This window comes from Gymnoscopelus braueri (genome assembly GCF_963280865.1).
Source record: "Gymnoscopelus braueri genome assembly, chromosome: 9".
Classification (NCBI taxonomy): domain Eukaryota; kingdom Metazoa; phylum Chordata; class Actinopteri; order Myctophiformes; family Myctophidae; genus Gymnoscopelus; species Gymnoscopelus braueri.
Window position 1 is genome coordinate 50,976,031 of NC_137610.1, and position 17,702 is coordinate 50,993,732.

At 39.4% G+C, this 17,702-nt stretch overlaps 1 protein-coding gene across 1 annotated transcript in view; it reads left to right on the forward strand.

Moving 5' to 3' along the window:
• Positions 1–17,390, forward strand: part of sergef (secretion regulating guanine nucleotide exchange factor) — a 34,024-nt gene extending 16,634 nt beyond the window's left edge. Inside the window, exons 9-10 of the mRNA XM_080436909.1 lie at positions 1,682–1,718; positions 16,801–17,390. Coding sequence (XP_080293035.1) covers positions 1,682–1,718; positions 16,801–16,952 — 189 coding nt within the window. The 3' untranslated portion in view covers positions 16,953–17,390. The remainder of the gene's footprint in view (positions 1–1,681; positions 1,719–16,800) is intronic.
• Positions 17,391–17,702: the final 312 nt, after the last annotated feature.

Consider the following 17,702-nt stretch of genomic DNA (forward strand, 5'->3'; position numbering starts at 1 on the left):
TGATTACTTGAATGTTGCAGCTGGTAAAGGAGGGGCTGAATTTAAATGATGACCTTTATGTGCTGCTGGGTAGATTGACCTATTCACCTGTTTCCTCTAGGGTGTGTGTTTTCCACTTCCTGTCGATTTGATCCAATGAAATCCAATGAAACTGGTCAGATGACCAATGATATCCAATGAAATCGACAGGAAGTGGAAAACACATAATAATGGTGATTTAGGGGATTCCAAGTAATCAGATGGTTGTGTAAGAGTACAGTACTTTGAGTAAATGTACTCTGTTACCTTCTACCTCTGCCTCAGTCTCGGCTCACATTGAGGCAATAGAGCATCGCAGTTCCCGCCCACTTCCTGGTTTTTCGTGGTGCCGGAAGGAACCACTCAATGCATTTTTCCCATTGACATTTCCAAAAATATTTATATCTATTAATTTAAGCCTCGAATCAAGCCATCATGACATGACATGAATCATGACCATAAAACGTTTTTTTCTGTGATTTTTTTTTATTTTATATTTAATTATATGATATACTATATTTAATAAATACCCTTTGTTTTGCCGTTTTCAAAAAAAAAAAAAATTACAGAATCAAACGTTTTATGGTCATGATGGCTTGATTCGAGGCTTAAATTAATAGATAAAAATATTTTTGGAAATGTCAATGGGAAAAATGCATTGAGTTGTTCCTTCCGGCCCCACGAAAAACCAGGAAGTGGGCGGGAACTGCGATGCTCTATTGGTTCTGTGTCAGGGACAACATGCACACGCACGCACGCACGCACGCACGCACGCACGCACGCACGCACGCACGCACGCACGCACGCACGCACGCACGCACGCACGCACGCACGCACGCACGCACGCACGCACGCACGCACGCACGCACACACACACACACACACACACACACACACACACACACACACACACACACACACACACACACACACACACACACACACACACACACACACACACACACACACACACACACACACACACACACACACACACACACACACACACACACACACACACACACACACACACACACACACACACACACACACACACACACACACACACACCCCCCTACCTGCTATGCATGTGTTGGTTCATGCACACATGAACAGTCTTGTATGAACAGAAATGCACACACAGCAACACTCAGGTGCTTCAGATTCATTTAAATTATTTAAACAAGTGGACAGCAGGGTCTGAAGGAAGAGAAGCTGTTGGCATGTGTTTAAACAGGTCAGAGTATGAATGTAGCTTTTACACTGAAGCTTTACGCCCCAAAAACAAATATGTGTATGAATCATTACATTTCATATTTCATAACTTTGGTCTCTGATTCTCATTCACTGCCACAATTATTGCTGGCCGCGTTTGCCCACTGCCAGAGATTTTTCATTGGAAAAAAAAGTACTCAGGAGCCGAGATACAGAATTTTTAAGTTTTAAGTTAACAAGGAAGTGGATGGGAGTGTAGATCTTTAAACAATCATATCTCCTTGGTCTTTGGGTCAAATTAAAAAAATAAAAAATAAAAAAAAATTACGTTTTTTACGTCAGTGGCAGGATTGGTAAACGGGACAAATTACGTTTTTTACGTCAGTGGCAGTGAATGAGTTAACGTTGTTTTAATCATTCTACTCAAACTCTTTCTGCTTCTTCACAGATCGCGTGTGGATCTGAACACAATCTGGCCATTGTAGGTACGTGTCACCTCCTGTTTAACACAATATACTTAATCTTACAACACATTTAAGCTCCATGTTGGGATGGTTTCGGACATTCAAGGTTTCAACATAGACATTACAGGAGTTTAAAGACATTCAGAACGTAACATTGTTTGTTGAGCGTGACCCGTCTGTATGAAATGTGACAGTTTATAACAACACGTCATTATTTACCATATTATTATTCATACTATAATAGTAATACATGATAGAATCACACTGGGTTTGACAGAAACACAGTTTAATGGTGAACATTATTGTACAGTACATTTCAGTAAAGTGCAGTGAGTGAAACTAGAGACCCTGTAATTGTTCTTCAGAGTGAGTAAATGGCTGGGATCCAGCCTGATTCACTACGTTTTCTCACTTCGCTACTCGGTCTGGAAAAGCCTCCTGTCTCCAAGGGAGGCGGGACATGCCACACGACGAGTGAAAAAACGACTCGCGGCTTCTGATTGGTCTGTGGTGCGTGCGGGGCGGGACAAAAACACCAGTGTAACGTCGTCATACCAATGCGAGTGAGTGGCGCTGGCTGATGACGTAGATAACCCTAACCCTACTCTGATTCGTTGGAACGACATCCAATCAGACGCTGACGTTCTGAAATAATAGAGTCAAACAGAAGGCTGGCCAGAAACTGAAAGCGAAGTGAGAAAAACGAATCCGCCGAATGCAGTGAATCGGCCCCGATCCCAGGCTTGTAACTGAGTACTGCTTCTCAATATGTGTACCCCTGGTTACAGGTCTGTAACTCTAGTGTACAAATGGAACCAAATTGACCCTTACAGGCTAAAAGAGTGACCGTAAAGGTTCTATGACATTCATTTTCACTTTTTTGGGGGGTTTTATGACCTCAATTACACCCCAAAAAACTGAACTTTGAACATTCAGTGGATTTTCTGTGGTCTGGGGTTTTCTGAATAATTAGGCTGAAAAGTAATCTGAGATTGGCCCTTGGATAGTGAAGTCACAGGCCATTAATCCCGCCCACTCTCCCGCTCTCCCCTCCCCTCCCCTATCAGAGCAGAGGTGATGATTGACAGGCAAAATCCCTCAACAGTGACACCTGCAGGCAAATATTTCTTTTTTCATTGCAGTTGAAAAGGCTTTAGAAATGTGAGAGAAAAACACCTGCAATGGCTCACTAGAGTGGAATTTTCAGTTAAAACTTTTTATACACGTTTGAAGGACCATGACAAAGGCTTTTAATGTAAAACTGAACGTCATGAAACCTTTAACCCATTCAATCCGCGGTCGCATATACTGTGTCATTTTAGATTTTCTTTATCTATAACCTTTATTTTATACTTTTTGGCTATTCGAAAATAGCAGATCTACAAGCTCATAGCGCGGCACTTGGTGCCGTGCTATGAGCTTGTATATCTGCTATTTCTAAAATGCCACAGATGCTGTTCCAGGATTGAATGGGTTAAGAGCTGTTTCACCCTGCAACGTAAGACAACGTGGAGACTAGAAAGCTCTCCTAAATTTGTAGTTATACAAGATGGCAATTTTAATATAGGATTGACAACTTTTTGAACTTTTTCCCCCTATAATGACATACCCAAAATGTGGACACCATGTCTTAACTCTTCCAGTGCCATGCTTATTTATGGAATTTTGGTTCTGAGTGCCACAACCAAAATGAATTGTAAAAAAAAAAAGTGCTTAGGAGCCGAGATACAGCCTTTTTCAGTAAAAAGTTAAACAAGAAGTGAATGGAGCATTTTTTTTATTATTTTTTATGACGTTTTTTCATTGACGTCTTGGCGCTCAGGGCGTCAGACCTCGTGACGTCTTAGACGTCATGTGGCACTGAATGAGTTTGTCCTAGACAGAAACGGTGTCTCTCTGTCTGTCTCTAGAAGACAGTCCAATCTTCCTCAGCGAGAGACGAGGACGATATGCTCGGTGACGTCGTGACAAATGGGAGTTAATCTTGTGCCAGAAGCAGCTGTAATGGTTTTACATTTAATCCATTAAAAGAGCGGCAAAGCATCCGGGTCATTTTTAGATTGATTTGGCTATTCAAAAAAGATAGCAGATCTACAAGCTCATAGCACGGCACCGAGTGCCGCGCTATGAGCTTGTAGATCTGCCATTTTTATTTTTAAAAATCACGAACGTTTGTAACTCAAATCTTTGCTTCTGGGGGATTTCTACAGATGTCATAAAAACTGTTTTATGAAAAACGTATGTTTGCTAATCAGTGGTGCTCAAAATGTCAAGGACCCCCAAAATGATATGTATTTGGCCGTGGACCCCCCCCCATCTCAAAATATGTCGTCCCAGGGACCCCCAGAAGCAAAGATTTGATTTAAACATGATGTTTGAAAAAAATAATACAGGTATTCAAAAAATGTGCACAAATGTTCAAGACCTTTTTAGAAAATAGCAGATCTACAAGCTCGTAGCGTGGCGCTCGGTGCCGCGCTACGAGCTTGTATAGCTGCTATTTTTGAATAGCCAACGTATAAAATAATGGTTGTAGCTCAAATCTAAAAGGACACGGTATGCGTTCCGGGATTGCATGGATTGGATTGTGAGACGTTTAACTCTTCGGCTTCCATCCAGGCTTCCAGGCACTATAATATTGTTTATTGCTCTCGGCTGTATTGCTTTGCTTCAGGAAGTCATTAGAGTCACAGTGGATGCTTAGCGTTAGGCTGGACAGCCTCGTTAAGCATTAAACATATTTATTATGTACATGTTTGTAAAGCAATCTTTTCTCTGTGTACATAAAGAACACAGCACCACCACCATGCTGAACTCATTCACAGTCTTACATAACGCACAGTTATAATACAAGGCATGACATACTGTACGTGAGGTCATGCGGTTTATTCACTGCTTTATTATATTACACATGATGATGGTGAGTCAATATTTATTCATACGAAATATTATACGATATGTGAGAAACGCGAACGCAGGAATGAACTTCCTTGTCTTACTGGCAGTGTGTGTATAAGACATTTAGCACTGAATCATAGGCATGCAACGATTCATTCAACTCATGATATGATTTGAATCACGATGATAGTTTTTTTTAAACAAAAACTTTGTTTCCAAACAAATGACTTATTTAAAAATGTTCTCTTACACAAATCCAGTATTATTTTTATTTTTTTTACAATACTCCTCTTTTCAATACAGTAGCAAATGACTGAAACCCCCTTTTCTTTAATCAATTCTCTTACAAAGATGATGTATTTTATTCTATTCTTTTACGCGCCCTCTGCTGTTAGCGTCGCGCTACATTTTTTAATTAAATCGATTTATATTGTCACCAGTTTGAAGTTTTACGATACATCGCTACATGTCTGCTGAATCAAAATCAGTCTGTTTTTGTCCCATAGGGATATCCCTCTTGTTCAACAGAAAGACATATAACAACACAACACAACACAACACATGACGTCCCCAGGATACACAACCCAACATATCAGCCATATATAGACTGTATGAAATCGATATCAGTGAGGCAGTACGTTTGGTGCAGCAATGGCTGAAGGGACAAAACTCCTACTGAAACCAAACTTTTTGCCATTTCAAAGTTCTGTATAATTCGTCCGGATGATGGTATGATTGAAAAGTGACAGTTTGGGGGGAGAGGTGTGGGGGGGGGGGTCCGTGGTCCAGGGGTTTGTGTGGTTAGCTGTGTCTGAGTGCCTACAGAATGCGTTCAGGTTTGAACTCTCTTACTTTACTTTCAGTCTCTGGCTGTGGTGTAAAGGTGTAAAGTAACTAAGTACATTTAATTTTGAGGTACTTTTACTTCACTGGAGTATTTCCAATTGTCAGTACTTCTACTCCACTACATTGGCAAATATTGTAGTTTTACTCCACTACAGTTATTTGAAAACTTTAGTTAATAGTTGCTTTTCAGATATAAATTATTACATTATGAAACATGCATTAGCCTCTTCAGCCATATTTTATACCTAGGCTGTTTGAAAATAGCCGATCTACAATGTGAGCTTGGTGATCGGCTATTTTCAAACGTTTTAGTACTTTTACTTTTGGTACTTTAAGTACATTTTGATACCAATACCTTTGTACTTTTACTCAAGTAAATTTTGAATTCCGGACATTTTACTTGTAACAGAGTACTTCTACATTGCAGTATTGATACTTTTACTTAAGTAAAACATTTTGAGTACTTTTTCCACCACTGGTCCCTGGGAATACAAACCCTCTCGTGCGCTGTGATCGTGTCCCATGTCGGTACAAAACACGCCTGCGGGCTCGCTCACTCGTAAATTAATGCCATAATTATTGTTGCACAAGTGTTGCATAAAAAAGTTGTGGAAATAGCTGACATACAAGCTCAGGACGCATCACGATGCGACCGTTGCCTTTCTGGGGGTGTAACACATTTAGTTTGATTCGGTTCCACAGATAAATATTGTGGTTTTCAAAAGTTTTGCCTCTTTCTTATTCGACAATTTGGCACCTATATGTATAGTATAGCATTTTTTAAGAGGTATTAAAAAGGTCTTAAAAGTCCTTAAATTGTCACTTTAGAAATAGATACCCCGTATACACTTATACTGTATGTTAGTTTGTTTACTGTTAATGTTGCACATTAAGCTAATCATCTGGGGACCCCCAAAAATCATGTGGGGGCCCCCCCTGGGGGTTATAAGCTATTGCAATTATATGCGCTAATTGCAATTATTTTACATAATCATTCAAATAGTTTCCATTCATGTGTATTCTTTCTTTTTCCTTTATTTATTCAGGGAAGCCCATTGAGAGCAAAGCTCTCTTATTCAAGGACACCCTGATCATCACAGCATACAAAACACATACACATAATAAAAAACAATAACAAACAAAGAATATGTCTTTGGAATAAAATTCCATTTAGTTTTAGTCATATTTTAGTCATCTGAAATGTTTTAGTTTTTATAAAAATGTTGTCGACTAAATATCATAGGATTATAGTCGACTAAATCTACAGTTGATTTAGTCGACTAAAATGTATTCTGGTGGTGCCTTGATGGCATCGTCGCCTGATTTTACACTTGGTTGTGCTCTGAAAATAGCCGATCTACAAGCTCACAACGCGTCGCAGCGCGCCGCGTTGTGAGCTTGTAGATCTGCTATTTTCAGAGCACAACCAAACAAAATGGCTAACATTTTTGTCTAGTTTTTATTATTTGACAAAATTGTCAATATATTTAGTCTTAGTTTTAGTCATCGTAGCTTAGTTTTTATTTCGTATTTATTTAGTTTTTTGAAAAAAGGTAGTCGACGACGAAATCAACACTGATTTGAACCACACTACAACGTCACAGATGCAACCGGCGCAGTCACTATGCAGTGTGTCCTCAAGAAGCACCCTGAATGCCTCTATTGAGACCATAGTGTGCCAACCAGTTTCAGAGAGTCCTGGAGTTTTGTTCCATTTGTGTGGAGCATAATAAATTAAAGCAGTCTTTCCTTGTTCATGCTGGTATATCTAATGTGTGTCTGTGAACGTGTTGAATGTCCAGTAACATTTGGTTCTAAAAGCGAGTAGCAGTGGTGTAAAGTGACTATGTAAATGTACTCAAGTACTGTACCTAAGTACAGTTTTGAGGTAGTTTTTACTAGCCTGGTATCCAGCCTGCTTCGCTACGTTCGGCGGACTTTTTTTTCTCTCTTCGCTTCTCAGTCTGGAAAGCCTCCTATCTCCAAGGGAGGCGGGACATGCCAAAAGCTTCGAATCGAACCTGGGGCTTCTGATTGGTCTGTGGTGGGGGGCGGGACCAAAAAAACAGTGTGACCGTTGTGATTCGTCATTCGTTTGAACAACATCCAATCAGCAACGACGTTGCCCAACGTAACATATGTAGTTCCAGTGTAGTTCTGCAAAACCTCCCAATGGGAGGCTTTCCAGACTGAGAAGCGAAGAGAGAAAAAAAAGTCCGCCGAACGTAGCGAAGCAGGCTGCATACCAGGCTAAGTTTTTACTTTACTGGAGTATTTCCCATTTTCTGTACTTTTACTTCTACTCCACTACATCTCAGAGGCAAATATTGTACTTTTACTCCACTACAATTATTTGAAAACTTTAGTTACTTTGTAGATTTTGATTATTATTACAAAACATACATTAACCACTTCAGCCCCTATATACATTTTGGCCATTTGAAAATAGCCGATCTACAAGCTGACAATGCGTTGATGCATTGTGTCAGCTTGTAGATCTGCTATTTTCAAAAGATGTTTATACATTTTATACATAATATAATAACATTATGCAGAATATCCTGTTTCACAAGTTATCATATTATGAAATTATGTATGTGTATACTTTTGTACTTTTACTCAGTCATTTTGAATTCCGGACTTTGACTTGTAACAGAGTATTTCTACATTGTGGTACTGATATTTTACTTAAGTAAAAAAAATCGTACTTTTTCCACCAGTGGCGAGGATAGATCCAAAGGAAGCTTACCACACAAGGCCTTATAAATAAATAAAATACAATGTTGCTCTCTACAAACAGCGAGAGATGGTCAACCCACTTTTTCATATAAAATACAACGATGTGTGTGAAAACCATGGCCAGTATTACATGGAAGAGCACTGTGGTCGACCGCTTCAAGAGGCTTCAGTGTGGAGAGTGAAGCATGCAAGTACAGCACATCACCATCATCATCAAAAACAGACATTATTAGTTTAGTTTAGTTTAGTTTATTTCAATACTCTTTTTTTGTTTCCAGTGAGACATTACAATGAATCATTTTTTCTTTTAACCTGATATAAAAGGTATAGGCAGAAGCTTGTAGCTTATGAATGCCTATCCTGATTACATTTTGTTATATTTTAGCATAAAAGAAGAATGTGAAGAACCTAACAAACATAACTAACAAACAAACAAACAAAACAAAACATAAATCCATAATGTACATACGTAGATCCCTAGTCTATCAATCCTACATTTTGATCACAATTTGGTCAGTACATCCATCAGTTCCATTTGGTATTTGTCCGGTATAAACTGTTTGAACCTTTTTTTGAATTGCATAAAATGTATTCACCAGTTTCCTAGGCTGTGTGTTTTCCACTTCCTGTCGGATTTAATTGGATATCATTAGTCACCTGACCAGTTTCATTGGATTTCATTGGATCAAATCGACAGGAAGTGGAACACACACAGGAAGTGAAAAGCCTATAGGAAACGGGTGAATACTTTGCTTAAATAGTCTCAGGCAAGCCATTCCACAGCTTCACACACAGAAATACACATACTTTTCAAAGTAGTACCAACACTTTTAGCTTAGTTCCCCTCTCAACTCACAATTACAGATTGTATAAAAAACAGCTGGATGAGAAGAACAGAAAGGTCATTATTTCCATCATTATTTCCACTTTGTTGTCACACACTCTTGTAACCACTTAAATACTGGCGTCCCTTTTTAAATTTGTAGATTTTAAGAAATGGCAAAAAATAAAAGCTCACAACATGCATGTCATGACATGTGAGCTATTTTCGCAAATTTGTGAAGTAGGCTTTTATGTCCTGATTTGGCCACGATGGTACATTATTTATTTTGAGCATTATAGTAACGGTCATTGTCAGTCATTTCCTTTTGCATAATTAAGTCGTACGTACCCTGTACTGTTTGAGTTTACAAAGCCCTAAAAGTCAGAAACAGAAATGTAATTTTTATTCATAATGTTCCAAATGTTCAACGGCTAAAAAAAACACGATTCAATATTTAATCACAATTATTTGCGTGACAACCGATGGTTAACCCCTTAAAACCGGGAAAGCGTCCCGTGTCATTTTGTACTTTGGGCTAATCAAAGAAATACAAGCAGATATACAAGCTGAGAGCGAGTCACTTTGAACTGCTATTTTTGAAAATGTGTGCATATACTGTATACTAGGGGTGGGACGATATGGGTACCTCACGATACGATATATATCACGATATTAGGCCCACGATAACAATATATATCACGATATTCGACGATGTTCGATATATTGCGATATCACGATATTCGATATATATTGCAAGAAATTTCACCAACGATATATCACGATATCTGAAAATATCGATATATTGCGATATCACGATATATTGCATGAAAATTCACCAACGATATATCACGATAGTCCTTGTATTCAATTCATAAACACATAAAATAGCACCAAACAGTTCAAAATCATCATTACACAAATACAGAGTAGGAAAAACATCGTATCACAAACTTAAAAAAAAAAAAAAAAAACTTTTTTTTTAATTTTTAATATCGATATTTTTCGGCAGGATATCGATTATTTATCGCGGGAGAAAGTATCGCGATATATCGATATATCGATATATCGTCCCACCCCTACTGTATACATTTGAATATGCTGTATGCATTTTTAACTCTTGCTTCTGGGGGGTCCCTGGAACAACATATTTTCAGATGGGGGTCTGTGGCTATATTATTTTGCCATATTATTTTGGGCGTCTTTGTCATGTAAAAGTTTGAGAACCACTTGATTTAGAAGATATGTGTAGAATGTGTCTCAGGTCTTAAGGGGTTAACTAAAGTTCCTCTGCAGCATCGCATGCAGGAGGATTTAGGAATAAAATGTTCAACATTAAAGTTTAATGAGTGACCCAGTTCTCCTGGTTGGATCACTGGCTCCTTACAGGATCACATCGGAAGCTTCTAGAAGCTTTTGAAGCACATCACATTAAGTTCTTCTGTTTGGGAACGAGAAAGACACGCACACACAACCACACACACACACACACACACCCACACAACCACACACGCACGCACACGTCACACACGGCCAATCTTTGGAAGGCATTGAAAAAAGCGGAAAGTTGAAAAAAAAAATCTGATTACAGTATAAAAATGGAAGTATCAAATATAGGGAAATTCTAATCCCAACCCCTAACCTCGACCTCTAAATGTCTAATCCTAACCCGAAACTAATGTTTTTACTAATAAGGAAGCTCAACAAACAGAACAACATGTTTTTTTTTACCATGAAAGCAACCATTTCTCCTGTGAGGAGGACCAGGAAAAGCTTTCTCAGAATATCTGTTTCTTAAATTATACTTTACCTAGTCAGGATATTTAGTAAACGCGCACACACACAGTGGTGGGAAAAAGTACTCTCATATTTTACTTAAGTAAAAGTATCAATACTGCAATGTAGATCTACTCCGTTACAAGTAAAATGTTCTTGAGTAATAGTGCAAAAAGGTATCGGCATCAAAATATACTTAAAGTACCAAAAGTAAAAGTACTCATTGTGCAGAATGTCCCATTTCACAAGTTCAACATGTATAAAAAATATTTTGAAAATAGCAGATCCACAAGCTCACAATGAGCTTGTGGATCTGCTATTTTCAAAAATATTTCAAGTATAAAGGGCTCAAGTGGTCAATGTATTGTATGTTTTGTAAAGATCTACAAAGTAACTCAAGTTTTCAAATAATTGTAGTGGAGTAAAAGTACAATATTTGCCTCTGAGATGTAGTGGAGTAAAAGTATTGAAAATTAGAAACGCTCCAATAAAGTAAAGATTCCTCAAAAGTGTGCTCAAGTACAGTACTTGAGTAAATGTACTTAGTTACTTTCCACCACTACACGCGCACACACACACACACACCCAGGGCCCAGCAGCACAGTGACAGCAGCAGCAGAACAGAACAGACCTGAGTGCTTCTATTTCTGGGCTTTAACTAGGTCAGTCACACTGAACTGAACCAATGCCTCCATGTGTTCTGTTCTGCTGCCTCATCGTCTGGTCTGTTACATCTAATGTATATCTGTGTTCTGTTCTGCTGCCTCACCGTCTGGTCTGTTACATCTAATGTATATCTGTGTTCTGTTCTGCTGCCTCATCGTCTGGTCTGTTACATCTAATGTATATCTGTGTTCTGCTGCATCACTGTCTGGTCTGTTACATCTAATGTATATCTGTGTTCTGCTGCATCACTGTCTGGTCTGTTACATCTAATGTATATCTGTGTTCTGCTGCCTCATCGTCTGGTCTGTTACATCTAATGTATATCTGTGTTCTGCTGCCTCATCGTCTGGTCTGTTACATCTAATGTATATCTGTGTTCTGCTGCATCACCGTCTGGTCTGTTACATCTAATGTATCTGCATCACGTCTGGTCTGCTCAGGCTAATGTAGATCTCCACCTGGATGGAGGATGTGAGGAAAGCCCTGGTCCATCTCCACCTCAATGGATATTCATAGACAGAGCAGTGTTGATTTTGTCGACTAAAACTATGACAAAAAATGTCCGTCGACTACCTTTTTACACCGAGAAAAACTAAATAAAAACTAAGCTACGATGACTAAAACTAAGACTAAATATATTGACAATTTCGTCAACAAATAAAAACTAGACTAAAATGTTAAGTGAGGGATCTAGTGGAGAAGAGCTCCAGTAGAACTAAAAGACAAGTCATTTTATGTTTGTTTAAGCTCGGGTGTTGCGCTCTGAAATTAGCAGATCTACAAGCTCACAACGCGTCGCAGCTTGTAGATCGGCTATTTTCAGCATGCAACCGAGTGATCTGCCATTACGCCGCCATCAAGGCACCGCCAACATACATTATAGTCGACTAAATCAACTGTAGATTTAGTCGACTGTAATCTTATGGTATTTAGTCGACTAAAACTATTTCAGATGACTAAAATATGACTAAAAGTAAACAGTCAAAACAAAAGACAAAATCAGCACTGGTTCAGGGTAGAGGATAGAGTACAGCAACTTGCAACGGGCCTCGTTTTCAACATACTCAAGGGACCGGTGTAAATAAATGTACCTGTCAAACTACTTCCACAGTGAGGAACGCCCACGGACACAACACCAGAGGGAGCTCCGATCCACTGACCTCATTCCCCCCAGATTCGGCACAAACATGGGGATAAATTCATTCTACTATTATGCCACCATAATGTGGAATGTCCTACCACCAGACATCAAACAGTGTGACTCCCTCCCCTCCTTAAAAACCGCCATAAAAGCCAAGTCTTCTAGCTTGCCAAAATAAATCACTCCCCACAGTTTTTTCTGTGCCCTTTAGTATAGATGATTTCTTGTATAGTGTATGTATATGTCTTGATGAATTGAATACATAGGACCACAATGGAAACAAGCCCTCAGGGCTTTTTGTGTTATCCTTTTAGTATGACGATTATGCAAAAAATAGTTGTGATTATCTCAAATAATTGCGAATAGGCAATGATGTCATTATTGTGACAGGCCTATATATTGTTGGTAGGCTACTGACAGTGGAAACTGTTAAAACTCATCTAATTGATGGATATATAATCTCATATTATAGTTTTACTGGACATGACAGAGTGTAAAATAACATGATAATGCAGAGTGCACATTATGTTACATTACGCTTCATTAGATCATGTAGTTTGGTTTACAGGAAATGTTTTTTTTTCTCCCTACAGTTAGCTTGCATATCCATTCTGATCTGTTGATGATATGTGACTTTAAGGTTGATTAGAGCACTGCTTCTAAACCTTTTCAGGCCACAACCTCCCAAAATAATCATATTTGAACTGGTGACCTCCCAAAATAATCTTATTTGAACTGGTGACCTCCCAAAATAATCATATTTGAACTGGTGACCCCTCAAAATAATCATATTTGAACTGGCGACCTCCCAAAATAATCATATTTGAACTGGTGACCTCCCAAAATAATCATATTTGAACTGGTGACCTCCCAAAATAATCATATTTGAACTGGTGACCCCCCAAAATAATCATATTTGAACTGGAGACCTCCCAAAATAATCATATTTGAACTGGTGACCCCCCCAAAATAATCATATTTGAACTGGTGACCCCCCCAAAATAATCATATTTGAACTGGTGACCCCCCAAAATAATCATATTTGAACTGGTGACCCCCCAAAATAATCATATTTGAACTGGTGACCCCTCAAAATAATCATATTTGAACTGGCGACCCCCCAAAATAATCGTATTGTCTCCGCCAGGCCAAAGGCGTGGCTGAGACAACTCTTTTGCCCCCTGTCCGTGTGTGTGTCCGTCCGTCCGAACAGCTCTCCGGCACCGTTGGACCAATCGACGTGAAACTGTGCACACACAAACACTCCCTGGAGACCAGAACCTGTGCCCCAAATATTTCAGATCGGCCTGTTATAGCGCCACCAGGAGGCCGTTTTTTGCTAAAATTTTTTTTGGATATTCCTCAGATCAGACAGATGAATGTTGCTGCTAGAGTTAGCATCATGCATCGCCATTCTGATACCTTTTGATGTGCCTAAGCTTTGTGCTGGCACTTAGTTACCGTGGTAACCAACAGTGATGTGCAACATAGATTAAAACAGCATCAGCAGCAACACAAACCAACACATTCTATAATCTATACCAAACGACCTTGTAACGTCTTCTTGGAAAGAGTGTGTGTGTGTGTGTGTGTGTGTGTGTGTGTGTGTGTGTGTGTGTGCGTGTGCGTGTGTGCGCGCGTGTGCGTGCATGTGTGCGTGTTAGAGGAAGTGTGCGTGCGTAAGTGTCTGTCTATTTCCATGCAGTGCATGTCGTCAGGTAGAAACCTTGTATGTTGAAAACTGTTACTTTTCAAGAAATGGGGAAAAACATAACCATGTGTTCCAATGGATACAATGTAGTTATTATTTAGTTAATACTTTTCATTGGTTCAATATTTGTCAAACCCACAGTCACACTTAACCCTTCATGTTCTGGCCGTGTTATTATATTGGCAAATAAACATCTTCCAAAATGTCTCACAATTTTGCAAAAATTCGACACGCTCACAAGGCATTGTGTGAGCTTGTAGATTCGCTATTTTCACTTATACATTTACACGACTGTGCCATACTTTCAAACATTGTAGTACTTTTACTTTTGATACTTTAAGTACATTCTGATGCCAATACTTTTGTGCTTTTACTCAAGTAACATTCTGAACACAGGCCTTTTACTTGTAACGGAGTACTTTCATATTGTGGTATTGATACTTTTACTTGAGTAAAATATGTGAGTACTTCTTCCACCACTGCTACAGGGCATCGATTTATGAAAAAAACACAACATGGAGATACAAGGTTATTGTGTGACAGACAGACAGTCAGACAGACAGCGTGGATAAGCCACCCGTCTGGCAGGCTGTCGCCGCACCATAAGCTGTGTGCTGTAGCATATGTGACAGTTGGCACTGGTTGGCACTGCCACCTTCTGAGGGAAGGAACAAGGGACTAACACTGGGGGGAGAAAAAAAGAAAAAGGATAATAAACACTGTGTGTGTGTGTGTGTGTGTGTGTGTGTCCACGAGTATACAGGTATATGAGAAATGGACATTAAAAAAACATTTTCGTTTTATGGTTCAAAAATATATATTTAGAGATGTATCTACTATTAGTAGCTGGGGTTTAGGATTAGGCATTTAGAGTTTCAGGTTTAGGGGTTGGAATTAAGAGTTAAACATGATTTATACATAGCTGCGTGCCAGTGTGTGTTTCATGCACCGGAAAATAGCTGATCTACAAGCTCACAACACGTCGCAGCGCGACGTGTTGTGAGCTTGTGGATATGCATCTGTGAGCTTGTAGATCTTCATCTGTGAGCTTGTAGATCTGCATCGGTGAGCTTGTAGATCTGCTATAGTTCGGCTTTAGCCTTACGGATTATAAATGGCAACATTTTGTACAAATGGCATTCATGAAATCGCTGTCCTTAAATGTTGATGTCCTCACGAGTATAGTAATACAAACATGTGTGTGCGTGTGTGTGTGTGTGTGTGTGTTTTTGTGGGGGGGGGGGTAGTACCGTGAAGATGTGTTACCCTTGAGAAAGCAAAGCTCTCCTCTGTTGCTATGACGACGGAGCGCATTAGGTAACTGTGTTGCCAGGGCACGTGTTCCTCCCTCTCTCTGTGTGAGGCAGAGCAAGCCCCGCCCACACCCACCCACCCACAAGCCCCGCCCACACACCCACAAGCCACGCCCACACCACACAAGCTCCCACCGAGACTGAGAGGCCTTTAGATCTATAAGCTCACCTCTCGTCACTGTGAGCTTGTAGATCGGCTATTTTCACAGTTGTTGTTGTTGTTTGTAGGACTTAAGTACTGTATACAGCACTGGTTCCTTAGTTCCAGACCCAAAAGAGATATTTGAACTAGAAACCCAAACTAGTGAAAATATCAGATCTACAAGCTCACAACCTGCTATTTTCACTAGGCCTACTTCAAAAATGTTTTTAAAAATTTGAATTTATTTTAAATTTTCCATTTATTTATGAAATTATTTTAGAAAAATTTTTGAATTTTGTTTATAATTTGTGAAATGTTTTGAATTTTGTTGACATAGATTTTTTTTTAAATCCTTTGAAATAATAATAATTAAAAACTAAATGTATGATAGGAAAAATAATGACATATTTACTCACACGGCCAGTAAAAATGGGTCCGTGACCCAAAGAGGGGTCCCGACCCACTGTTTGGGAAACAGTGTTGTACAGTACTCAAGTATTTTTACTTTGTTACTGTCATTGTCTGTTATTATTCACATACTTTACTGTACACCCTTTACAGTCTCTTCATGTAGTCAGTAAACACTAAAGTACTCTGTTTTTCTTAAGTAAAAGTAACAATACCACAATGCAATGTAACAACTATACTCTGTTAAAGGCCTGTAGGCAATATACACTTGAGTAAAAAGTATTGACATCAAATATATATACTTACAGTCCCAAATGCAACAGTACTTATTATGCAGAATGGTGCATTTTTAGTAGTTCTGCATTAATTATGCATGAATGTGTTCATCACATTAAAAGGTAAAGGTGGGGCTGAATTTGAGACACCGACCCGCGTCGAAGTATAGACGAGCCTTCTTGTAGTTTGAGCTCGGTTAACCTCATCTCCTCTCGCTCTCCTTCTCTCCTCTTCTCTCATCTCGCCTCTCCTCTTCTCTCATCTCTCCTCTCCTCCATCTCCTCTCCTCCTCTCTCTCTCCTCTTCTCCTCCTCTCTCTCTCTCCTCTGTCTCTCTCTCTCTCTCTCTCTCTCTCTCTCTCTCATAGGGGCGGGGCTGTTGTCATGGGGATGGAATGAACATGGGATGTGTGGTCACGGCTCAGTGAGCGACGTGTTCCAGCCACTCCCCATTGCTGCAGTGAAGCCTCTGCTGATTGGCTGCGGAGCGGGACACTCCCTGGCCCTAACCCTCTCCTGATTGGCTGCGGAGCGGGACACTCCTCTCCTGATTGGCTGCGGAGCGGGACACTCCCTGGCTCTAAATGGCACTTTAAACAACACTGCGGGAAGAAAGTCACATGACTTCACATCAGTCAGACGATGATGTCATCACGACGATGTCATTACGATGATGTCATTATGACTGCTTTGTGAAGAAGACACACACTGAAAACAACACGTTTTAATGAGGGAATTAACTCTTAAACTGCCAGACAACTAAATAAGAGACTGCCTTACCATTTTCTTACCTTTTCAAGTAGTCACAGAATATTTACCTCCAGAATGATCGATCCCCTGATGGTTGCTAATCACTGAGGGTTTCACTGTGCTTCCGCGGGGGGAAAATAGCATGTTTCGTCAAAAAAAAAAAAAAAAACACATGGATCAACAACTTTGGATCACGTTATCTCCTGGATCTGTGTGAAAAAAACGGGGTGGGAAAAATATGTATATATATATATATATATATATATATATATATATATTTTTTTTTTACTAACCTTTGAAAAATCATAGAATATAATTTTTTCACAGCGATCCTCCCGGCGATCGCCTCCAAAGACGTACGGGTTTTTAACTATTTGGAAACTTTTTTTTTTTTAAATCGGGGTCACCGGCTCTGTAACGGCTGATACCACCGTCGTTAATGAAAGTCAAATAGCCGATGATTTAATTGATCTGGCTCTGATTGTACGTTATATTTAATGTAATCGCAAAGTGCCTCTGC